Here is a 24,610-nt window from a genome sequence, read left to right on the forward strand (position 1 = left end):
AGGATGTCAGTAGTCCATCCAGAACCTTGAGGACTTTGAAGATCTCTGCTGGCATCCCCTGAGCTCCCTGGAGAGGATGGCAAGAGGGAGAGGAGGGGTTGTGTGCGAGGGGGTGGAGCGTGGGCGAGCAGCCAGGCAGGCTGAGGTGTTCCTGATCATGCTGGGACTCGAATGCATTCCTGCCTTGGCTCTCGCATCTCACTGCTTATTCCCCTGCGCTGTGCCAGCTCTGATACCAGCTTTAAAGCCAGCATCGGTACAAGCCAGGCTTGGGAAGCTCCTGCTCTCCCCCGTGTCCCCGCACCCCTGTTCAAGCAGGTCTGGGCTCACTGGGAGCGGGTGCAAGGTGTGAGGAGTTGGCAGGAGGGAGCTGCCGGCTGGCATCGCTGGCTGCACAGGCATCCCTGTGCCAGGAGCCCTTCCCGGGAGGCGATGCCAGGCGGGGAGAGGTTTGCCGGGCCGTTCCTGGCAGCCGTTTCAGCTCTGGGCCGCATGTGCGCTGGGTTGCTCCAGCTCTGCTCGGCTGGCTCGCATCACCGGGGTTCGGCAGCTCGGGAGCTCCTGGGGTTTAGCTGCCTGCTTGGAGGTGGGAGTACAGGGTGAGACGTGGGAATGGCACTGCTGTTGGAGCTGAGCAGCAGCTCGCCAGGTGCCCGGGCACAGCGCTTGGTGTTTTTCCAACCTTCAAGCTGTCGCTCAGCCCCGCAGCAAACCCAGCTCTGTGCCTTGCAGCCCTCGATTTGGGAGCAAAGTGAGGCAGGGGGTTTCACCGGCTCATCGCCCACCGTGGTGCTGGGGGGACGGTGGGGAGAAGGTGTATAAACCCCTTGTCACTCAAGGCTTGTTTAGACTGCTGCAGCCCTGTGCTTCCCCTGTTGTGGAGGCACGCTGGAGGACCCCTGTGCACTTTATGCCCACCGCAGCCATGGGGGCAGAGACCCCCGCTATGGCTATAGTGCTGCCCATGGCAGGGGACAAGTCTGTGCCACCTGGGTGGATCCACTTGCACCCGGTGGCAGTGGGAGGTAGGGAGCACTGGTGCTCGGCATGTGCTGCACAGAGGTCAGGCTCTGCTGTATGGTTTCTTCTGCCTGAAGGTCTGAGATGCCACTGGCACCCTTTGAAGCAGTGGCAGGGGTTGTAGTGGGTGCTTTGCAGATGGGGAAGTCTGAAGCCTTGGGGACAGGGTGCCTGGAGGAGCCAGGATGCTCCAGAGCCTCCCCAGTGCCATGAGCGGTGGACCAAGGCATGCGTGGTGTCCGGAGGGTGACTGCAGGGTGCTGAGCCCTGCGCACAGATGCTGCTGGAGCAGTGCGTGGCCCCTCGGAGCAGGGCTGGCCCCGGGCCATCCTACCAGCTGGACGGTGAACGTGGGTCCACGTGCTCAGCCCTCCACCCTTTCTCTCTTTGAACAGGTAAAAAAACCGGAGCCCCCGAAAATCGCAACAAAGGTAACCAGCCTCTCCATCCTTTGAACCAGCACCACACTAACTACTGAGCATTCCTCCTTCCTTCCTTCCTTCCTTCTTCTCATCAGTCTGTGCTCTTTGCTGCTCCGGCGGGACTCTCGCCTCGTTGTCCTGGGAGAGGGTGCAACGGTCCCACAGCTGGTGGCCCTGGCACAGCCGCGCGGTGCCCTCCAGCATCCCACCGGGGGGCTGTGCGTACCTGGGATGGGGCTGGCCAGCTTCCTCAGGGCCACACTGACCCTGTGTGGGGCGAAGCCTTTGTGCAGGGAGGGCAGGGCTCTTCCAGCAGCCTGGACCACTGGCAGAGCATCCCTTTCTTGGGGCAGACTTCATCCATGTTGACATGAGCTGCAGCTGTGACCTGGTGGCTCTGAAGCCTTTGTGCCCGTCAGAAGCCATCCTTTTGCAGGGTTTATGTTTGGGCATAGCTGGGGGAGCGATGTGGGTCCCCCTCCTGCTGACTCTGGGATGAAACGTCCCAGAGGGCCTGGCCGATGTGATGGTTGCACCCTCTCCTCCCATGGCCTCGACTCCGTGAGCGTCTCCTCGCCAGTGTTTCTCACACTGTTCTTTGCAGGCTGTGGAGGAAGCCCATTTCTGCACCTCTCTCTCCACCTCTCTCTCTCTCTCTCTCTCTGTTTCTCTCTCCTCTCAGCAGTTTGAGTTTCCCTCCTTCCCGTCAGACTGTGTCCGGGTGCTTGTTTTGTCCGTGTCGGGTCTGTCGTAACCGTGGAGGTGTCCGATATAGAGCTGCCGTGAGCTCTGGGGTGTCTGGAGCCACTGAGCAGCAGCAGCCATGAGGGGACAGGTCCCGGGGCATCCGTGGGCAACCATGGGGCCACTGCTCTTCCTCCAGCCCTGACGGCTGAGGAGGAGCCTCTTGGGGCAGTGGGGGGGGAGTCTCACTCTCTTCCCACCCCTCTCCAAAACTTTCAGCTGACTCGGGTCTCCCTGGTGCAGACCTTCAGCTGGACTAGACCAATTTTAGCAACTGAAAGCCTGGCTGTCTCGGGTCCTACAAACGTGATGGATGTCTCAGGGCTGGGATTCAAGGAGCTGGCTCATTCCTCTTCAATCTCCATTCAAATTTCTAACTGTCCCCTTCCATCTCACCCCCTCAGTCGCTCCCCTGGCAAATGATTCCTGCTGAGCTGCCCAGAGGGCACCGCAGAGGTAGCATTGGGAGGGAGTGGGGATGCTCAGCAGGGGACCGGTGGGACCGGAGCCTCTCTGGGGTCAGCCCAAAGTGCTCCCCATCTGCTGCAGCATGTAAAGCAGCCTGCAGTGGGGGCCAGATGAGACCTGCCTCCACCCCAAAGCCTGGCCAGAGGGTTTCTTGCAGTGCTGCCTTAGAGGTGTGGTCGGTGGCAGTGTCAGCTGTGAGGATCCTTTATCCGTGGGTCTGGGGTAGATGGCAGAAAACTGCCCCATAGAGAGGTGGCAGGGCCCCAGGACACGGGATTTCCATGTGCTCGGATGTGTGTGTCATCGGGAATGGTTCTTGTTCTGGGTTTTCTCTTTCTCTCCCACCACCATCTTTCTCAGTGGTGTCCTACAGGTTTTCCTGGTCTCTCTGCTATTCACACGTGGTGTCTTATTTTGCCCTGGACTGTAGCTAAAACTCAGGATGGTGTGGCCTTAGAGATCCAGCCCCTGAAGAGCCAGGAAGGGGTGGAAAATGAGGAGAAGGAGAAGAAGAAGGTGAAGGTGCCCAAGAAGGAGAAGTCTGTGCTGCAAGGGAAGCTCACGCGCCTGGCAGTCCAGATTGGGAAGGCGGGTGAGTGGTGGTGGCCTGGCGCGTGCCAGAGCCCTCGCTGCAGGTGGCACAGGGAGAAGGGGTTGTCCCCTTCCCCTGCGTCCCCTCACCTGCCGCTCTGCCTCTTCTTTCCCCAGGGCTGATCATGTCAGCCATCACGGTCATCATCTTGGTGCTCTACTTTGTGATCGACACGTTTGGGGTGCAGAGGCGGTCCTGGCTGGCGGAGTGCACCCCCATTTACATCCAGTACTTCGTCAAGTTCTTCATCATCGGTGTCACAGTGTTGGTGGTGGCTGTGCCTGAAGGGCTCCCGCTGGCAGTCACCATCTCCCTGGCTTACTCCGTGAAGGTGAGACCGTGATGCAGTGAGGTCACTGGGGGCATGATGAGGAAAGTCAGGCTTTTGGCTCTGACCTTCCTGGTCATGGTGCCTGTTGCAGAAAATGATGAAGGACAACAACCTTGTGAGACACTTGGATGCGTGTGAGACCATGGGCAATGCCACTGCCATCTGCTCGGACAAGACGGGCACACTCACCATGAACCGCATGACTGTGGTGCAGGCCTACGTGGGGGACACCCACTACCGTCAGATCCCTGACCCTGAAGCCATCCTGCCCAAGATCCTGGACCTCATAGTCAATGGTGTTGCCATCAATTCAGCCTACACGTCCAAGATCCTGGTGAGTTGGAGAACCACAACCTCATGTCCTCTGGCCTTCCCACCACTGGCCACCTCTGCAGCTCCTGTCCTACCGTTTTCAGGTTTGACATTGCTTTTCCTTTTCCTTTCTCCTTTCCAGCCACCTGAGAAGGAAGGAGGGCTACCCCGGCAAGTGGGGAACAAGACTGAGTGCGCCCTGCTGGGTTTTGTGCTGGACCTGAAGCAGGATTACCAGGCCGTGCGGAATGAGGTGCCGGAGGAGAAGCTCTACAAGGTCTACACCTTCAACTCTGTCCGCAAGTCCATGAGCACGGTGCTGAAGAACGGCAACGGCGGCTTCCGCATGTACAGCAAGGGAGCCTCTGAGATCATCCTCCGCAAGTAACCGTCCTCCTTTGCTACGCTGGTCCTCTCCCCGTCCCGTGGTCTTTAGGCTCTCGATGCACCATGGAGCTGTTTTGCGGGGCTGCAGGGTGAAGGGGTGTGCAGCCGCTGTGGAGTGGGGAGTTGGGTGTTGGGAGGTGCTGCTGTGGAGAGTGTTGAACTCTTAAAAGTGGCTTTGGTAAAGCTGTAGGGAGCTGTGGGTAGGTGGGATGCCCCTGGTTGGTAGATGGGGAACGTGGGTGACAGGGGGAGCAGATTGCTGAGCCAGCAGTGTGTGCCACCGCTGGTATCCCTCACCCTCCATCCTGGTCCTGCATTAGGTGCACCAAGATCCTGGACAAGAACGGAGACCCCCGGGTGTTCAAGGTGAAGGACCGGGATGAGATGGTGAAGAAGGTGATAGAGCCCATGGCCTGCCACGGGCTGCGGACCATCTGCCTGGCTTTCCGTGACTTCCCTGCTGATGCTGAGCCAGACTGGGACAGTGAGAACGAGATCCTGTCTGACCTGACCTGCATCGCTGTGGTTGGGATAGAGGACCCTGTGCGGCCAGAGGTACTGAACCCCAGCTCTGCCCTGGCTGTCCTCCACCCCAGCCCCCCATGCCTGCGCCAGGAGCCCCTTTCCCCGCTGCTCAGGACCACGAGCCCCTTACGAAAGCTCAAGCAGCCCCTCTGCATCCATCCCCAGAGTGCCCCATGCTACCAGCTCCTTGCTGCAGGCGGTTCTATCCCATACCTGGACAAAATGCCCTGGTAGCAGGGTGTTTCCACCCAGACTTTCCCCCACCAGCTGCTACCAGGGGTCTGTGCACCAGCCTGGCTGGTTCCACTCGCAGTTGAGAGGTGTATGGAGACACCACCTAAGGGTGATGGAGGAGTGCTGGAGAGGGCCAGGGCTGATCTAGTTGGTTCCTGCCCTGCAGCTTGCTGTCCCCCTCTGCCACGGGGGTGCTGGGCAGGCAGCTGGGCTAATGCAATCAGCCCTCTGATACCTGCCTCTTGATTACATTTTGGAGCTTGCCCCTGTGCTCCTGCCATGCTTACATATTTCCTGATTAGATGTTCAAGTATCTGGGTCTGGGAATTGCATTACAGATGCCCCGTCTGCACCAGCTCTGGAGGCCGTTAATTCAATTTGCTAATTTCTCACTAATATCCTCTTCCCCCACCGCTCCATAATAGGTAAACCCATTAGTGCAGCAACGTGCCGCCGGGGTGGCGCGGGGGGAGCAGACAAAATGCCCACGTTTTGATGGATTGCCTGGCCATGCCTCGGCGCCCAGCACTGCGGCGTGATGGGGAGGAGGAGGCGGTGATGTTGCCTTCCCCTTGGGGCAGGGGCTGGAATATCTCACGCTGTCTGTGCCGGAGGAACCACTCTGGACACAACACACACGAGTCTGGCTGGAGCTGCGGTGGGCACAGGAGGCTGCAGTGGAGCAGCATCCGGCCGTGGCAGTGAGCATAGACAGGCATCCTCTCTGGTCCCTGGTAGCCCCCCCACCCTGTACCCCAAAGGATAAAGGGCTGAGCAGGTGCTGGAGGGGGAGTTTTCAGTTCAGTATCTCATCCCCAGCATGAGTACTGAGCTGAGCTGTGGGTGGATGCAGGTTCCTGACCCCACTGGAGCCCTTTCCGGATCCTTTTAGGGAGGATGGAGAGGAGCTGCCTGGCTCCCAAGATACCCAGTGCAAACCCAAGCACTCTGCCTGTCTGTCCCCCACACTCTGTCCTTGTCCCCCAGGTGCCAGATGCCATCCTGAAGTGCCAGCGTGCGGGAATCACCGTCCGGATGGTGACAGGGGACAACATCAACACCGCCCGTGCCATTGCCACCAAGTGTGGCATCCTGCTGCCGGGGGAGGACTTCTTGTGCCTGGAGGGGAAGGAGTTCAACCGGCTCATCCGAAATGAGAAGGGAGAGGTGGGAGAGCAGCCCTGGGTCCTGCTGTGCAGTGGGTGTGGGTGGCCACCTCAGTGGGTGCTGAATCCTGCTGGGTTTTCCTCCTCTTGGATACACGTAGCTGGTCCCTTTGCTTGCTGGGACCCTCAGCCAGTGCAGCCGTAGGGGTGTCCAGGTGCTTGGAGGTCCTGTTGGGGTGCGCTCTCCGGTGGGGAAGAAGGTTTCTGGGGGTTCTCTTCCCTTTCTCACCTGTGTCTTGTCCTACAGGTAGAACAGGAGCAGCTGGATAAGATCTGGCCCAAGCTGCGAGTGCTGGCCCGCTCCTCCCCGACGGATAAGCACACACTTGTGAAAGGTGAGCACCGGCCAAGTCCCCCAGCTGCTGCCTCTCACCAAAGCAACTCATCCTGCTCTGCCAGGGTGCTTTTGCAGTCTAATTTGTGCTAAGAGCCTACCCTTGGGGCTTATTTCCTCTGAGCTGCTTGTCTCCATTTCAGGAATTATCGACAGCACCGTTGGTGACCAGAGGCAGGTGGTGGCCGTGACCGGGGATGGGACCAACGATGGCCCAGCTTTGAAGAAAGCCGATGTTGGGTTTGCCATGGTACGGCTGGGTGGTGGGTTTTCCCCAGGGGCAGCTTTCGCTCTCTGGGGTGAGAAACTAATGGCATGCTTGGTCATTCTCAACACTGAAATTATTTCTGGTTCTTTGAAACTCTTTTCCAAATCTACAGGATGTCTTAAAAAGAAACGTTCTTTGGAGGTTTGGTTTGATTCTCGTGAACTTTGTAGGACTGTTAGCAAAAGATTTGATGGGAAGCAATCATCTGAGAGCCTGGCTTAGGGCTGGGCTCCTCCATCCCGTGTGGAGGGACCGTGTCAAGCTGAAGGTGACACAGTGCTTGCAGAGCACCCAGAGCAGGGACCTGCTTGGCCCCAGTTTCTGAGCTGTGATGTCCAGGAGAGCCGTGGGAGCCCAGTAACTCAGCATGACTTGGTTTATCCCAGCAGTTCACCCAGGCCTGTAAAGGGCAGCCCAGGCTCCAAGCACGGTGCTGGCACTGACTTGGGGAGTTTGTTTATGGTGAAGAACTCTGATCTCCTGGTTTGCTTCTTTTCGTTGCCCTGTCTAAAAGAAGCAAGGAAATAAACCTGTCAGTTTTAACGGGTTTCCTGTGAATTGTTTAAGTTTGTGTGTGTGGGCAGGAGCCAGCTCCTGGGTAGAGCCTTATGAGGGAGCTTTGAGCAAATGAGAAATTTCTTGGGAGGAGATGTTTTTGGGAAGGTGTTAAATATCCAAGTGCAATTCTGGAGCCTTTAGGATGAAGAGCAGGAGGCAGTCTGTTTTCTCTTGGGGACCATACAGTGGGGCTCTCTGCCCCCTGTGCAGGATCAGACCCTGGCCAGGCACTGGGGTTTGCTGGGGGCTGCGTACCAGGGCTGCGCATCCCTTGGGTACCCAGGGAGTGGGGAGCAAACAGCACATGGATAGCTCCGTCCAGCTGCCTCTGAAGTTCATCCCCTGGGGTTTCCCACCTGAGACCAGTCTTGCAGATCTCAAGAGAGCTCCTGGAAAGCACCAGGGAACTAGCTGGTTAAGGGCATCACTTCGGTGCCTCGAATCGCTGCAAAGCGAGCGCCTCTGTGTGCCAGCAGTGAGAAACGCAGTGAGCCCGGCTTCTGTAGAGCCAGCTGGCCTTCGGAGATGCTGCAGGTGACTTTGGGGAGGCTGCGGGCAGCCTAGCTCGCTGCGGGGCTGCCGTCCACCCCGCACTGGACAGAAGGCACTGGCATTTCAGGCTGCTGAGCAATCTCTCATTTGGGGATCACAACCCTCGCAGCAAAGATGCCCAGCCAGGGCTGCCCGTGTTCCCTGGCGTGAGGAGGAAGCCATGCTTGTAAGCTGTTACCCAGCTTTGCTGTGGTGGCCCTGTCTGGGCTATGCACGGCGACAGGCTGAAAAGCTGCGCTGACTCAGAGCCCCGCTCTGGAGCTGAGCCGGTGTCTGTCTTTGAAGGCATCGCTGCTTTGGAGCCTCCGCTCTTGGGTGTGTTGGCACAGCCGCAGCAGGACTCACTGTCAAACACAGGACTGGCACCAGCTCCTCTGGCTCTGGTGGATTTTTTTTCTCGGGGCTCGTTCTGGGAAGAAGCAGAGCTGGGCAGATAGTGAGCATGGAGCTTGCTCCATGACTCACCCCATCGCTTTCTCCCTTGTCCTTAAGGGCATTGCAGGCACGGATGTGGCAAAGGAGGCTTCGGACATCATCCTGACGGATGACAACTTCACCAGCATCGTCAAGGCGGTGATGTGGGGACGTAATGTCTATGACAGCATCTCCAAGTTCCTGCAGTTCCAGCTGACTGTTAACATCGTGGCTGTCATCGTGGCCTTCACGGGTGCCTGCATCACGCAGGTACGGGGCCGCTGGGCATGGCAGGAGAGCAGAGGCTCCTGCAAAACAAGAAGTGAAAAGAGGGTGGTTTCGGTGGTGTGACGTGTTGTGTCCCCTCTCTCTGCAGGACTCTCCCCTGAAGGCTGTCCAGATGCTGTGGGTGAACCTGATCATGGACACCTTTGCCTCTTTAGCCCTGGCCACGGAGCCCCCGTCCGAGTCCCTGCTGCTGCGCAAGCCGTACGGCCGCAACAAGCCACTCATCTCCCGCACCATGATGAAGAACATCCTGGGGCACGCGGTGTACCAGCTAACAATCATTTTCACGCTGCTTTTTGCGGGTGAGCTTTGAGACACCAAGAAATAGTGTGGGAAGAGGAAAGGGGCAGAGTCCCAGCCCTGCCTCACCAAGCCACCTTTCCTCACCAGTGTGGGCGACCCTTGTCCTCAGCTGTCACTCAGTAACCTCATGTTGGCCGGGACAGCCCATTTAATAATGGATGGGAAGTGGAGGGATGATAAGGAGAGGATGTTTAACTCTAGAGCTCGCCGTGTGCAGAGAGTTTTAGCCAGGGAAGCAGCTTTTCAATGTTTTTTAAGGAAATAAGGGTTCAGTGGGGCTAGTGGCGGGGATTCCAGCTGGGCAAAGGGATCTTCAGCAAGAACCTGGGATCCTAATTCCACCTTCACCAGCACAGAGCAGAAGAAGCAGGATCTCATCTTCTCTTCTCTGCCCTTCCCCATCCCCTCCCCAAACCCCCTTGTCTGCTCAGGGGAGAAGTTTTTTGACATCGACAGTGGCCGGAACGCCCCACTCCACTCCCCACCCACCGAACACTACACCATCGTCTTCAACACCTTTGTCATGATGCAGTTGTTCAACGAGATCAATGCACGCAAGATCCATGGGGAGAGGAATGTCTTTGAATCAATCTACCGTAACCCTATCTTCTGCACAGTGGTGCTGGGGACGTTCGCAGCTCAGGTGAAGCTGTGGGAGCTGCATGGGAATATGATAGTGGGGCTGGGAGGGGACCATGCCACAGGCAGGACCTGTGTCTGCTGCAGTCACTGGCCACAGCGCTCTTCTGTCCCCTTATTCTTCAGCAGCTTCTTGGTGACATAAAACCTGAATATTGGGGTCTAGGGTGTGTTGGGAGGTGTCAGGGCTGGCCAGGTGGCATGCCTCTGATGTCCTGTTACTAGCCTAGAAGTGATGTCCTTGCTGCTCTTGTGATCCCAGCGAGGGGGGGAAAGATGTAGGGGACCTTTTCACCCCATGACTATGCTGTACAGCCCTTGGCACTCCCCAGTGCGTGACTTGTTCTCTCCTGTGCTGTAGATCATCATCGTGGAGTTTGGTGGGAAGCCGTTCAGCTGCTCTGGGCTCACCCTGAGCCAGTGGTTCTGGTGTATTTTTATCGGAGTGGGAGAGCTCCTCTGGGGCCAGGTAAGAGCCAGTCTGAGAAACATACCACGTGCCTCCATGCCACGGCATGCTTGCAGCCCAGCTCACCTTTCCCTTCCCCCTGCCTCGCTGCCCTTTTTCTCCCCACTATTTATTCAAGGCATCTTTGGAAGAGGGTGATGCTCCATCCCAGTACTATACCGGCAGTGAGGAGAGGAGGTTGCTAATTTACTCCTTGTTCCCACCCTGCTTGCAGTGGGGCACATCCAGCGGTGGCATGTCTGCACTGCATCCTGGCATCTCTCGGCTGAGTCCTGGCAGCACACTGCTCCCCCTGGGTTGAGGCTGCCCATGGTGGGCTCCATGCTGCCATAGCCTCCAGGCTAAGGAGCTGCTCTCTCCCTGTCTCTCCCCAGCTGATCTGCACTGTCCCAACCAGCCACCTGAAGTTCTTGAAGGAAGCTGGGCATGGCATCACCAAGGAGGAGATTCCAGAGGAGGAGCTGCCTGAAGATGTGGATGAGATTGACCATGCTGAAATGGAGCTGCGGCGTGGGCAGATCTTGTGGTTCAGGGGTCTCAACAGGATACAGACGCAGGTACTGTGGGGCAGCGGGTGCTGTGGGGCTCTTCCTTCTCTCTCTTTCTTTCTTTTTCTTTCTCTCCAGGGGCTCTGTCTGGAAAGAGGTAACGGCTGCTGCTTGAAGGATGCCATCACCTCCGGGGCTAGACTTCTCCCACCGCCTGTGCCTTTCTGGGTCTGCCCTGGTTGGGGAACCAGGACAGCCTGGCTTTTGGGACAGCTCGGGGTGGGGGGGAGGCACGGGTCTGTTCTGCTGCAGAGGACGGTGTCCTGCAGCCTGAGGCCAGGCTGGTCTGCAGGAGGCTGGATGTACTGCTGATGGGCACCTCGTGCAGCAGAGGGGGGTGCTCAGAAGCTGCAGGGTGGCCACGGAGCCACCCGGGCTCTTAGAGTTGTGCAGTGAGTGGGTCAGCATTGAAACTGCTCTTGGTCGCTGCTGGGATGCTGCTTCCAGCGGGGAACGTGCCCAGGAGGGACCTGCCTGTACGAGACCCTCTCCAGTCTCACTCCTCTGCTGCTTTCTGTCCTTCCCAATGGCTCTTTGGCCAAGGGCTCTTGTCACCCTTCCCTGCCAGCTCTCTGGGCTCCTCGCCTGGAGCTTTTGGCCCCACAGCACAGAAGGAGAGGAGACTCTATCTGTTAATATGGGTTTTATATCAGCTGTTTCTCCCTGACTCAGTTTTTCCTGAAAGGGTGGGGTTTTTTCCCCAGACTGCTGGCTGGGCAGGGCAGGGAGCATTCCCTGCAGCAAAGTCAGTGTCCCTCATCTTTCCTCAAAACCTGGGCAGAGCTGCCCTGTGGAGGAAGGCTGTAGATCCCCAGTGGCCCCTGGCACGCAGGGCTGCTGTGTTACCAAAGGGCCGGAGGAAGAGGAACGAAAGGTAAATACAAATAACCAGAACAGCCCAGGCGCAGGGACTGGAGCGAGCACAGCAGCTGCGTCGTGCCATGTTAACTTTGCTTCTCCTCTGTGAGATGTTGCCTTGGTGGTTTCAAGGTGAGGTTCAGCCTTGATTCCCTGCCCCTCGTGAGTGGTGAGGGGCAGCTGGGCTCTTTGGGGGGCCCAGGGCAGTGCTGGTCGCTGGCACTGCAGGGGGCTGAGCTGTTGGCTCGTTCTGGTTCGTTCACATGAAAGATGTGCTGGGAGCACTACTGGGCTGTTTCGGAAGCAGTCCAGATGTGTCGGAGGCCTGGTAGATATGAACGGCTGCAATACCGGCAGCCAGATGTGCCGCTGGGGCTGAGCCTGGAGCCTCTGAGGTATCTGCCAGCAGCTGTGGTGGGCCTGGGCTGAAACAAGCTCTGGCTCTTGCAATGTGAAAAGAGCTCCTGGATGCTGGCACATCCTGGAGTCTCTTTAGCAACTCCTTTCCTGGCTGTGGTGCATTGTGCAGAGCAGCCAGCAGGTCCAACCGGAGCGTCTTGGGGCTTCTATCCTGATTCAGTGTGTCTTAAGTGGGAGCACACGGGTTTTCCCCATGGGCCAGCACTGGGGAAAAGAGGGTCCCTCTATGGAGGGAGATCCGACTGGGTAAGGAGCGAAGCATGTGTAAAATACCTCCATGGTGAGCTAGAGCTGCACGTGGGTCTGGAGGAGGTGTCCCTTCCCCAGAAGCGGTGCAGGCAAGCTGGGGTGGTGCAGGGCTGTGTGCTCTGCCAAGCGGGCTGGCTGGCACAGGGCTGGGGACAGTCCAGCTGCAAAGTGTCTGGGAAGCCACGGTGGCACCTGGATGTTGCTTGGTCCCTCTGGCCTCAGCGTGCATCCACAGAGCAACTGTGGCCTGCCACCAAGGGTGCCTCATTGCTGCATCCCTGCCCACCCCTACCAGCTCTGCTTCCGAGTCCTGTGCAGAGCCATGAGCCAGGGGGAGAGGCTGAAACATCTTCCAGCATGGCCAGCTACTGTGGGAGCTGCGGGCACATGGTGTGTCCCAGGATTTGGCCCCTCAGTTGTACATCCCATGGGGCTGAGGGACCAGAAACGCTTTCCCAGTGCAGTTTTCTGGACCACCAGCTGCCAGCTCGCACCTCTGCCCACCCTCTCTCTTTCTGTGCTCCTCCTGCAGATTGTCAGGATAACCCAAGGTGTTTCCTCTGTCGCTCCCTCCCACCACAGTCTCTTTCTCGGTGGTGGGATAAACACTGCCCCTCTCATGCCTGCGAGAGCGGGGTGGAGGCTGGAAGCCGACCTCTCCTCTGCTCCCAGAAACACCAGCCAAACGTGGTGTGGGTTTACGGGGGCGGGGGGGCTTTCTCCTCCGTCCTCCTTCCTTCCTTCCTCTCCCTGCTCCCCTCCATCCCCAACCCCTCTCCCTGTCTCTGGCCAGGGCGATGCTATCTCACTCTCTGGTTCTTTGCAGATGGACGTAGTTTACACATTCCAGACCGGCGCCTCCTCTTTGCAGGGAGCCCTCAGGAGACAGCCTTCCATCGTGAGCCAGCACCACGATGTAAAAAATGTTTCTAGCCCAACCCATGTAGCTCTTTCCTCCGTCAATTCCACTCCCACCACTTCTGCTGTTGCTGCTGCTGCTGCATCTCCTCCTGCGGGCAGTGAGTGATAGTCTATTACAATGCATGACTTCTAATAACCACAGAGAGCACCTGCACCAACCTAACCCAGCCTGTTCTCTCTCCCTCTAAACCTTGACTCACACACTGATTTCCGAAATGAAGGATGGGGCGGGAGAACGTTTAAAATATTAGGTTTTATGCTGTTGCCTCTTGTAACAAGTTTACGATACTTTCTGGTCCTTCTCCCCACCATTCCTTGTTGCTTCCTCAGTTTTTTTTTACCTCTTCTCCTCCTTTGCAGGACTGACGTATGAGTCCACCCTCTGAGGGGTGCAAAAATTGGCGGTTCTTGTTAAAAGAACTGTGTGTTCATGAGCAACTAAAAGCATTGCTGTGAAAAGGGCACAGCGCGCCCAAAAGCTGCCGTTTCCTTCCACTGTGGCTCTGCCCAGCCCCAGGAGGGCAGGGATGGGCAGAGGCATTGCTTTACCAAAGCTGTAAATCTGTTTGGAGGCAGAGTGGCTGCTCAGATCTTCCCACAACAGTTAGTGTGCCATTGGGATCGGCTGAGCCACGGTAACGGGCTGCCTGTATGCTCTGTGCCTCTTGCACGCCTGTGAGAAGGGGTGTTTGCTTCTGCCTTGGTTGGGAGGCTGGAGAGGGTGTGAGAGCAGCCGGTTACTGGGGCTCAGCTGGCCGGTGGTGACGCAGCGGAGCTGCTCGGAGCCACTCACCTGCAGCTCAGCCTGTCGGGAAGCCAGCAGCCTCCCCTGTCCTGCCTGTGAACTTGCATGCCGTGCGAGACAAAGCTGAGTGAGCCCACGCACGTAAGCGTGCCCTTTGCTGCCCTGGAGCTCTGCGGGGATGGCACAAGGCTCCGCTGGTCCCCCCTCAAAAGCCAGAGCATTGCTGCCCGTTGCAGCAGCTCGGCAGCTCCCAGCTTGTTCTGCACACGCTGGTTCTCAGTGTCTGCAGGAACACGCAACTCCCTGCATGCAAACGGAGATGGAGACCGTGGCCCTGCTGAACATCAGTGGCAAAGCTGGATCCTGGATCTGGCTGTGGGTTTCCAGAGCCCTCTCTGATGCAGTGCCCCTCTCCGTGTTCATTGTGAGCTGTGTTCAGAGCCTTGTGAGCACGTAAGCGTGAATTCTCTCTGCAGGGCTGTGCCAGGCTATGAGTAGGTAGTGTATCTTTCCCGGATAATTGGCTTTTTTATTGCACAGTCATTTTCAGTGTTCTCCTCATATTAAAGAAATACCCTTGGTGACTTTCTGAATAGCTTTCAGTCTCCACTGTTTATGCACTGTGGGAGAGAAGAGAGAATATCTGATAATTTTGTTTTCTCTCTATTTAGCTGACACTGATGCTTGAATTTTGTTTTGTTTAACCCCAGTGATTCTGAAGCAGCGCAGCTGCCTTCTGTTCCCGACTGCATCTGTGCACCACCAAGACTTTCTAATCAGAAGAAAACCTGCTTAGAGGGGTCTCAGGGTAGTGGGCTTGGGTTGTCAAGACCAAAAAGCAGGGGCTTTTTTTGCAGTCTGTGGATTAATGTTCTCCCCGATTTGCAGCAAGGGGATAGATAACTTGGATAGCTTGTGCCCTTCCAGGCAGCAAACAACTTTACCAGAAGCTAACCCAGGTCACTAAGTCTTCCCTCTGTTTTCTGCCTAGATTTCTCTGTTTCCGTCTGCTGCTTCCCTTCCCTCTCTCTCTCTCTCTCTCTCAAAGCTCCACTTCCCTCCATACAGATTAATGGTGTCCCTCTGTCTTCCACTGCACTTCTGTGGGATGAGTTCTCCAGGGCTGGACCTTGGCAGCCCCGGCTGCTGTGCCCCTGTTGGGGTGGTGGAGGAAAGGGAGGTCTCAGGAGTGACCCTCCGGAGATGGTTTGCAGAGCTAAACTGGTTTCCCTTGGGGGTTTTGCCCCGGTTTGAGTGAGCTGGGCGATGCAAGCCCTGGGGTCAGTGATGGAGGTGATGCTGGCTTCATGCAGAAGGTGTAAATTCCACCTCCGTGGGAGCAGTGGTGTTTGCCCAGCACATTGTGGTGCTGCAGCGATGGTGTGAAATGAGAATAAATTCCAAGCTTGGAGGTTATGCAGGTTATGAAGGTTTCAGGTGGAGAGGAAGCAGGAGCCTGACCATGGGCAGGGGGGAGGTGGGTTTTCAGCTTGGTCAGGGAGGATTTAATTTTTGTTTGCACTGCCTGGCTCATTCAAAACACATTTCCTTGCTGTTAAGTTCCTTTGACAAGGGAACAGCTGAATTAATTTCACAGCAGTTGCTGACAGAGGTGGTTAAATCAAAGTAAGAAAATCTGAGGAAAACCAGCAGAAGCTTAGTGATGGAGCTGGAGGCAGTGATGTGGTTAGATAGTCTGGACTCAGCAATGCTTGAGGTGGTGGGGCAGGGAGGGCTTCTGTGAAGCTACTCCTACCTCTGAGCTTGTACTAAACTGACCACCTGGTTGCCTGGGCAATCACCTAGGTTCTCGTTAGCTTGTCCAAGTTGATTACAGTTGGTTTATTTGGTTTTATGAACTGCATTTTAGGGGTCGGTGTTTTTGTCAGTGCTTGCAGTTGTTGTTCTCAAGATGCTGATGGTGACATTATCAGTCTTGGTAGAAGGTGGCTGGCTTGGTGGTCTCCCTTGTCCTGTGCATTCACACTAAACACTGAATTTATCCAGGATCTTACTGTGGTCACTAGTGCAGCAAACACAGCTCTGAATTTCTGTTCCCAGCTACATAAACTTTCCATTTTTGCAGGCCAGCTGGTGCTCCAGCATCATGGGGGGGTACTTGGCCCACGCTCATCTTCTCATGAGTGTCTGTCATCCAGCTCGCGTGTGTGTGCCGGTCCATGTGTGCATGCAAGAGCTGGCTTGTTTGTTTCTAGCTGGGATGTGCTGAGCCTGTGCCAGGGGGATGCCACATTGCTGCCCTATGTGGTGTAGCACCATCTTTCTGAGCCAGATGGAGAGCGGACTCAGAAGGGCATCCCTCACGAGAGGGGAACCCTGGAACATCTTGCAGGTAAAATCTCCAGGGTTCCAGGCATGAAACTCTTCTTTGAGTAACTTGTCTGGTTGTGTGAGTGCTGTTTGTGCTGAGACCAAAGATCTCTAGGAGGCTCTCACTGGCTGTGCTGGTTGGCGACTTCCCTCCTAGCCTGTCCATGTACCAGACCGAGGTGGACAGTTTAACCTGGCTCATCTCACCAGGAACAGGGGTATCGTCTCCATTCACCCACCAGATCTGCAGTCCATTCGCAAAGAAGTGGCAGAACACACACCTATCTTTATTCGCCTCATCAGCTTGCAAGGGGATTATCCACATCATTCTCCCTCCAGCAGCTCTGCATTCTCTCCACTCCCTCAGCCGGCAGCTGAATGGTGGGGAGGCTCTCCAGGGTGTAGCATAGGGATGCTATGGAGGAGCACCCCTTTGGTGGGATCTGTGGCTCTCCTCCCCTTCTTGCCCCAGCTTCAGTCCACAGGGATGCCATGGGAGGTGGGGACTGGGTTCCTCAGGTATTGGGAGCAGGTGAAGGTAGCTTGTGAGTAGCAATGCTGCTTCCACAGGGCAGGAGACAGAGCAGGACAACTGGCAGTGTTTGGGGGAGGTGTTACTGACTTCCCTGCTGCACCCACCATTGCTGAACAGTCTCACAGTGGTCTGGAGGTATTTGCTTTGGAGAGAGGGTGAGCAGATCTGGTCCCAGACGAACCCTGCTTAACACAGCAAAGACTTCTGTTGCTTTCATAAAGCACCCACGAGCTTGTGCAAGATGCTTGGTCCCTGCTGACAACTTCTGTCAGTAGCTTCCCCCTCTATAAAGGGAAGAGACGGCCCAGTTCCCAGGTGGCTGGGAAGGTGCCACAAGCCAGGAGGGTGCTGGTTGTGACCTGCTGCAGCAGGATGGGGGGATCTCTAGAAGGAGGCAACTTGCTGGCTCTGGCCCGCAAGAGTCAGCGGGGAGAGCATCACTGTAAGACAGCAGAGCAACCAGAGGGATGCTTTGGAGGGCATTGTGTGGGGGATAGCAGTAAAAGGCAAAGGTGTATGATTTCTCCTGGTCCTCTACGACTTGGGAGACCTTCAGCTGCCCTGTTTGCTGTTTCTGCTTTAAAAGCCCACGCACTGCATCGCTCTCCTTCAGTTTATGCCTTCTGATATCTTTTGAGTGATTGTAGCCCAGAGTCATCTCCAAGAGCTGGAGCACTCTGCTGCACCCAAGGTGCACATGTTGGTTGTCTCACGCATGCCAGCGTCTGCCCTGGGGTGGAGAGGTCTGCTGCAGCCCCTGGCACTGCCACCTCCTTGCGCCTTCGTTCGCTGGATCTGACACTTGTCACCCACCCAACCGAGTAACTGCAACTGGGCTGCGAGGCGGGGTGAGAGCTGGAAGAGTTCGAGGCTGGATTTCGAGAGGAATTGGAGGGAGCAGTGAATCTGCTGCTAGCCACCATCCGGGCTTGTTTTCAGACTTCTCCCTTCGAGTGCAATGGAGGGAGCAGAGCCATACCCTGGTTGTCCAAACTGGGCTCTGGATCTCCTGCTTGTAATATGTTGAGCCTGGCTTTCGGCAGTGCTGACAGCCTATGGGTTTCACAGGATTAGTGCGTGGCCAGGCTTTCTAGCAAAAGTTTGAGATTGTTTTGGTTGTTTTTTTGTGCAGAGCATCCAAAACAATAGCTACCTTTGGAAACCGCTGTGTTGTCTCCAGTATGTTGGTGTAGGGAAGGATCCAGAGCTCCAGCCCCGGATCCAGGCAGCAGCCATGTGGGGGAAACTCGCACAGATCTGGCTTCCTTCTTGCATGTTTAGCTGGGTCTGGTTTTACTGGTCATGGCATCCACTTGGACCTCCTGCTTCACAAGGGCTTGAAAAGTTTGTGACAACATTTTAAAGCCCATTCCTTTCTATAGGTCTAGAAATGAGCTAGAACAAACACACACATCACTCCCACAGTAGAGTTTTTTGCCTTGAAGTGAACCTGCTGTTTGTCTAACCCACCTCTTTTTTGAGTTGTAGTTCCACTTTTTTGTCCTCGTTTATATACACAGATACGCGTGCGCACACATAATGACAACTAATGCATTTTGGCTTCCGTTCATTTGAAGTGATCTGTTATTTTGAGTTTTTTTGTGTCTTTTCTTGCAGCTTCTGAAGTTGCCCCATAGTCGGTTGATTCCCCATCACACTCCTAGTGCCTGAGTCTGATCCATGTTGGCCCTCCTAGTTCACCATAGATCTCTCATTTTGACTTAGCTGTCTGTTCAGTGGTGGTGACTTGTTGTTGTTGTTGTTGTGCTTTTTGGTTTATTGTGTCTGTATTATTTATTTTTACTTTCTCCTGGGAGCTCTGGCCTCTCATAGCTGTTACTAACCCCTCTTTTATTTATCCCCCATGCTGCTCGCCTCCCGGCAGATCAAAGTGGTGAATGCGTTCCGTAGCTCCTTGTACGAAGGCCTCGAGAAACCCGAATCCAGAAGCTCCATCCATAACTTCATGACTCACCCAGAGTTCATCCTGGAGGAAGACGAGCCTCGAACACCATTCCTTGACGGCGCTGAAGACGACCCTGAGACTGATGGACTCAAAAAGCGAGGTGGGGGTAGCCTGGGTGGATCTACATCCCTCAACAGAAATAACAATGCAGTGGACAGCGATCAAGCTGAGGTCACCGTCCCGGAGCCCGAAAGCCCCTTACACAGCTTGGAGACATCAGTTTGACCTTAGAACTTCGAACCCCCCCTCCTCCTCCACCTTTGCCCCTCGCCCTGTGTGATATTGGCACCAGTAACTGATCACACACTGCGGTCACTTCGTGTCAAACTGCTCATACGTATATCATTTTGGTGTTTTGTTTTGGGGTTTGTTTTTTTGTTTTTTTGTTGTTTTTACCATTATTTAGCAGTGGGAACCAGAGTACCACGATGCTGGGTGTCGGGAGAGAGGCTAAGCCAAAATTGTGCATCTCCATCCCTAATTTTCAGTGGTACTCACCCAAGTGAAGCAGCCAGGTTATCTCCTCTCCAAGAGTTGGGCTCCATGCGTCTGTTGGAGGTTTTCACTTTGAAAAATGCATGTTCAAAGAAAGTTCAAATTGTAGTCTTACATGCACGCTCTCAGCCTGAGGGCTGGGATGCACTTGTGACTTTTTTTTTTTTTCTTTTCCACTTGTGGTTTTTAGAGTTTTATTCTAATGTTGGGGTTTGTTCTTTGCTTGTGGGATTTGCCCCCAGTAACTTCACAGTGGGAAGTGGGGGAGTTAGCACTCTAGTGCGAAAATTTAAAAATAAACAAAAAAAAAAAACCCCAGCCAGGGGGAAGGTGTTTACTCACAGGTTGATAGATACAGGGATGTACACCAGTCTTCCACCTTGAAAAATGGTACCTAGCCTTTACAGTTCCTCCTCTGTGTGCGCACACACACTTTTCTCTCTCTGTTTCCAAAGCAGCAATTGGTAGACAAGGAACGAAGGTGACTTGGCTGTAGCCTTGCTGGATGTAGGATTCTGATTTTTCTACAAAGTAAGGTGGCGGTGAACTGGCAGTGGAAGGGTGGTGAAGAAAAACTCCGTGGCTGTGAGAAACAGGGCTCCTTCCTGGGGAGTCTTGAGTTGCATCTCTTCTGCTCTTGAACAGCTGTGAAACTTTTGGCAAGAGCCTTACAAAGTTTTAACAGCTCCTGCCATCAAGAGCAGAGGGATTTTTGCCCGTGCTGGCTTGTCTGTGCTTGTTGGGTTAAATAATCCATCAGCCTTGAGTACAAGCTCCAGTTAACTGCTGAGGAACCCCAGAGGATGCTCTAGCCGTGCCCACCAGATCTGTACATCGCTGCCAAAGCGTTAGCAGGCTCAACAGAGAACAAGCATGGGGTTATGGAGAGTACAGTGGGTCAGCTCCTAGATCCTGGAAGGGATGAGTCGGGTTGTCTCTGTAGCCTGTGGGAAGAAGGCTCTATGGCCGATGGGAGAACTTTTGATTTCCGTAGCACTTCTGTAGCCGGTTTGCCAGCGGAGGCAATTCCTTGCAGAGGTAGCAGGTTGGTTGGTTTGCTGCAGGTCTTCCAGAGAAGGTGCCGCATGGAGGCTTTGCCTCACTTGCTACTTTTTTGGAAGGTCATCTCTTCACCTTGTCTTCTGCCTCACCTCTGTCTCTTGTAACCATTCAGTGAGAGTCCCATTTTGTCAGAGCAGAAGCCCCAGGTGTCCTGGGCAAGTTGGCTCTGAACTGAGCCTCTTGTGAAGCTGTGAGACTGAGCGGGAGGCAGGAGTTTGCTTTGCTTGGGCTTAGTTTCTTCCCTGTGGGCTCTTGCTGGTGGCCCCCTGGTTACTGGCCCCAGGCAGGCAGGGCTGGAGGAAGCTCTGCTGCCTTCTCTCCTTCATTCTGTTCGGCTTGGTTGGAAGCAGAGAGAACCTGGTTGTAACTGGCTGTACAATGTCATCATCTTTGCCCAGCTTCCATCCCCGGAAGCAGAGAGGTTTTTAGCGAGAGGGTGGGCTGGCTGGTTTCTTCTTTTCTTTCCTTTTAAGAACGCACAGCAGAATCTCCCGTGCCTTCTCCAAGCACTGCCTGCAGCACCACCTGCCACGTGAGGCCCCAGTACTTTGCCAAGAAATAAGTGTTCCTTAAACGACAACACAAACCAAGTGTCTTTGTTTTGTTTCCAGCCCAGAACCAACTCGTCCCTTCCTTGGGGTGGGAGGAGGGAAGGACGAGGTTGCCCCATTCCTGCCCCAGGTAGCTGAGGAAAGGTCCTGCTCCCAGGTCTCCTGCCTCGGTGCTGGCAAAGGGGGTGAAGGCTGGGCTCCGTACACTGCCAAAAGCAAGAAGAAATTGCCACCACTGCCCATCTCAATTGCAAATTTAGTGTCAAACCCCTTCCCCCCCCCCCCCTCCACCCTGCACAGATAAACCCATCGCTACCCTCCCCATTCCTTCTTCACGCGAGCTGAAAAAATAACTTGGGCAGGACCGGGGGGTGTGTGGGGGATGTTTTCCTCGGTTATACACAAGTGGGGTGACAGGAAAGACAACAGGGGTGGTTGTGGGGTTTGGTTCTGTACTAAAGGTGACATTGCTTAAAAGATCACTTTTTCTATTTTAAATACTTGCAAAAAAAAAAAAAAAGGATGAAAATATGGTGTTCTTATAAACTTACATAAATATTTATTAAATACTTTGGGGGGACACACACCGATTTTTCTTTTGATATTTTTTTAATACCTCAGACCTGTTTTAAAAGAAAAAAAAAAAAAAAAAAGACTTAAACCAACAAAAAGCCAACTTTGGAGGCTCTCAAAGTCACTCCCAGAAATCCGTGACTGGCAGGTTGCCACAAGGGTCTGGTTGTTCTTTAGTTGATATATTTTTGTTGTTCTAGTTTCCATATTAGGAGGGGGAGAAATAATTATATATAAATATTATGCAAAAAATATAGTTTTCTTTAGATCAGAAACTGATATTTTTACGTCAGCCATATGTATTTTGTTTAAAGAAAAAAAAATAAATAAATCTTGAGTCCCGCGTCTGCCACGGCGCGTGACTGTGTGACAGCAGTTCAAAGTGACAGATAATTAATTCAGTGTATCAGCGATCGGATGCCAGTCAGCTTCCTTTTCTCTGAGCAGCCATCTTTATACTAGATGTTAGTTGGATGACACAAATGTTTTTTTATATAAATTATGTTGGTATGGCTGGTTGCTTAAAGTATAAACGTTTATTGTGCATACATCTTTCCTGTAAAGTTTTTTTGGTTGGTTTTTTTTTTTTTTCTATTTAGTTTCAGTGATATACTGGCAGCAGATGACTATTGGGTTAAGTTATTGAGGACATTACAAAAAAAAAAAAAAAGAGTTGGGGGAGATTGGTGCTCTACGCTGAAAGGCATGGTCAGCAGCACGAACTTCTGGGGACTCTCTGCAACATGCCTTGAAAAAGGGGGAGTTTTGGTGGGTTGGGTTTTTTTTATTATTTTTTGCTTTGTTTGAACTGCCACGAGTGTGCGTGGGGGAGAGTGCCATGCCAGACAGGAACCGAAGTCATACCCTGTGATACATGTTAACTTGCCTTGGAATGCTTTTGTTATTAAAACACTCTGAACATAATTTTGCATCCAGTTCTTAATAACAGTAGGGTCTCTGGTGGTGGTGGTGGTTTTCTGTTAAATAAATTGGCGGATTGGTACCAAAGACATTACACCACGTCCTGTGTGCATTGCTGAACAGGCATTTTTAGGCATTTGCATTATGTGATAAGGTTTCCTTTGATTTGCACAGGGGTTATACTTAATTTTCAAAGGTTTTGTGCAATAAGCTTTGAGGAAAATTTTGAAACAATCTCAAGAAGGAAAAAAACTAAACCAAATTTTAGCATGGGCAGCCTTTGGCTTTCCCCAGTCAAGAAGTAGGCATCCTGTAGTGCTCAGCCCCTTCAGAAATGCTTCTCGGGGGTGACATGATGTTGGAGTGAACAGAAAAGCCCCATCCCAGATCCAGGGAGGGCATCTCCAGGATGCCATTGCCAACTCCTGTTGCCCTCCATGACTGCAGGGACCAAGCACTTCAAAGAAGAGTCCCTGCAAGCTTTTGTACCTCCCGGGGGAAGGACACATGTACCTGCCTGCCATTGCTTCTCACTGCTCCGTCCAGCTCCTACAAGTTTATCAACCCCTGGAGCATGCAAGCTGTAAAATGTTCTCCTGCAAACCCAGCTCTCCCTGGTGGCTGCAGCGACGTTGGGGTGCCGTTCTCCTGGTCCTGCCCCAAACAGCAAGGCTGTGGGGCGACGCCGGCGTGTTTCTTGGCACCTGGCTGTTTCTCTCCAGCATCTCTCTGCCAAGACTCTCCCCTGCCACCAAGACTGGCTGATTTCTGGCTGTCCTGCCTCTGATATCTTCCTGCTCAACAAACCCCACAATTTTCATCCAGCAAAGCCCATGACTAAAACTGCCTTTAGTTTATTTCCTCCCCTTAAATAAATATATATATATATACAGTATTAAATCAACATTTATGTGTGTGTATATATATTTATCCAATGCTCTCACAACAAAACTTTCTTTTGACGAGGGCACGCAGATCTGAGTTTTTCTTTTCCAGTAACTAAGTATAATAAGCACTGGTATTTTTGTATAAAAACAGAAAAATACAAAACAAAAGACTGAATATTATGTGGTATGCATGACATTTAAAAAAAAAATGGTGGTTTCAAAGCAATATGTACCCTGGTGTGTTTGCCATATCCTAGAGTCCAGCTTAAAGTGCACCTGATCTGTATTGCATTTTGATATTAATCTCTATGTACAATGTTTTGCATGTAATTTATATGGTTCTTGGGAGAAAAAAATTTTGAAGTAATTGTCAGTTGGCTTCTTCTGAGAAAACAGACTCCAAGCAGAGATAATACTCAAAGTGGAAGCAGAAGAGTGGTTGAGGGGTGGGAAAGGGGGTACATAGTAAAAAACATGGAGCGTGCTGGGGGTGGGGGAGAAGGGCAACGGTTTTGAATCAATAAAGCTTTGGCTGTTGAGCAGAAACAATGCGCAAGTGCATCCAGAGAATAAAATGTGCCCACGTGTAACTGTGACGTCCTCAGTGTGTCCACCAGCTTGTGAAATCAATCCCGCATCCTCTCCTAGCACTGGATGAATGGCTGGGCTTCCTGTCGGAGCAAGCCAGAGGATGAAAGTGGGGCCTGAGGGGTGGAAAGAAGGATGGGGATCAAAAGCACCCGTTAGCGTGGGTTTTCTCTCTGCATAAGCCTCTCTATCGAGAGGCAGGGGCTGGCTGGTTGCACCCAGCACTTTCTCTCAAGCATGGTTTCATCCCATCTCCAAAAAAAGTCCAAAACCGGCTGTCAAATGCCATCCAAACCAGTGCTGCTGGGCTGTGCCAAGCTGCCCTTGAGCAAAAATCCTTGTCCCCTTCCCCAGTGCTGTGCCTGCGGTGCCTCTAAGGGGATGCAGGGTGGAGGCTGTGATCCCAGTCTCCCTGGGACTGCCTTTGAGCTGTGTCCTGCCTCTGCACTGAGACTGTTTTGCCTCCATAGAGGCACTTCGCCCAGAAGGACAGACAATGGGAAATCATAACCGGTCTCCAAAATACTTTTATTCCCAAGCAGGTTGTTTGCACTGGAGCTGTTTTAACTCCCTGGCTTCAGTGGAGAGGCTGTTGCTTCCCTGTGTCTTTAATAACTCCAGAGCCCAGCCACGATGAGAAGATAGAGCTGGGCGAGGCTGTCGGTGAGGAAGCTCAATCTAAAACTTCTCAGCTGAGCGTCTGACCCTTGGAGCTGATGCCAAGTGACACAAACAGGGCGTAAGAGCTTTGCTGTGCAGTGTCACCCTCTTTCCTGCTTTCTTGAAGAGGTATCTGTGCCAACAGTGTCCTCCAGCTCTTAATTAAACAGAACAGCCCCAACTGCTTCTGTTTTTTAAACCTAGTCCAGGCTGGATGCAATAAAACAAATCATAGGACTTTTAGTCATTTAACAGGGATGATGGCTGTGCCTTT

The 24,610-nt window shown here is 53.6% G+C and overlaps 1 protein-coding gene across 6 annotated transcripts in view; it reads left to right on the top strand.

Annotated features, from left to right (window-relative positions):
- The window catches only part of ATP2B4 (ATPase plasma membrane Ca2+ transporting 4), a 51,788-nt gene extending 29,584 nt beyond the window's left edge, over positions 1-22,204 (top strand). For 3 of the 6 annotated variants that reach the window (XM_055728053.1, XM_005447063.4, XM_027816476.2), the window contains exons 7-21: positions 1,416-1,451; positions 3,085-3,246; positions 3,363-3,577; positions 3,669-3,911; positions 4,032-4,273; positions 4,597-4,831; positions 6,023-6,202; positions 6,449-6,536; positions 6,679-6,785; positions 8,406-8,597; positions 8,704-8,917; positions 9,350-9,561; positions 9,919-10,026; positions 10,401-10,583; positions 18,519-22,204. In XM_055728053.1, the coding sequence (XP_055584028.1) occupies positions 1,416-1,451; positions 3,085-3,246; positions 3,363-3,577; positions 3,669-3,911; positions 4,032-4,273; positions 4,597-4,831; positions 6,023-6,202; positions 6,449-6,536; positions 6,679-6,785; positions 8,406-8,597; positions 8,704-8,917; positions 9,350-9,561; positions 9,919-10,026; positions 10,401-10,583; positions 18,519-18,824 (2,723 nt within the window). In that variant the 3' untranslated portion in view covers positions 18,825-22,204. Of the gene's footprint in view, positions 1-1,415; positions 1,452-3,084; positions 3,247-3,362; positions 3,578-3,668; positions 3,912-4,031; positions 4,274-4,596; positions 4,832-6,022; positions 6,203-6,448; positions 6,537-6,678; positions 6,786-8,405; positions 8,598-8,703; positions 8,918-9,349; positions 9,562-9,918; positions 10,027-10,400; positions 10,584-12,927; positions 13,129-18,518 lie in introns of those variants that run through there. The other 3 variants (XM_055728055.1, XM_055728057.1, XM_055728056.1) reach the window with 3 other exon arrangements.
- Positions 22,205-24,610: the final 2,406 nt, after the last annotated feature.

This window comes from Falco cherrug, chromosome 16 (assembly GCF_023634085.1).
Source record: "Falco cherrug isolate bFalChe1 chromosome 16, bFalChe1.pri, whole genome shotgun sequence".
In the NCBI taxonomy this organism is placed as follows: Eukaryota; Metazoa; Chordata; class Aves; order Falconiformes; family Falconidae; genus Falco; species Falco cherrug.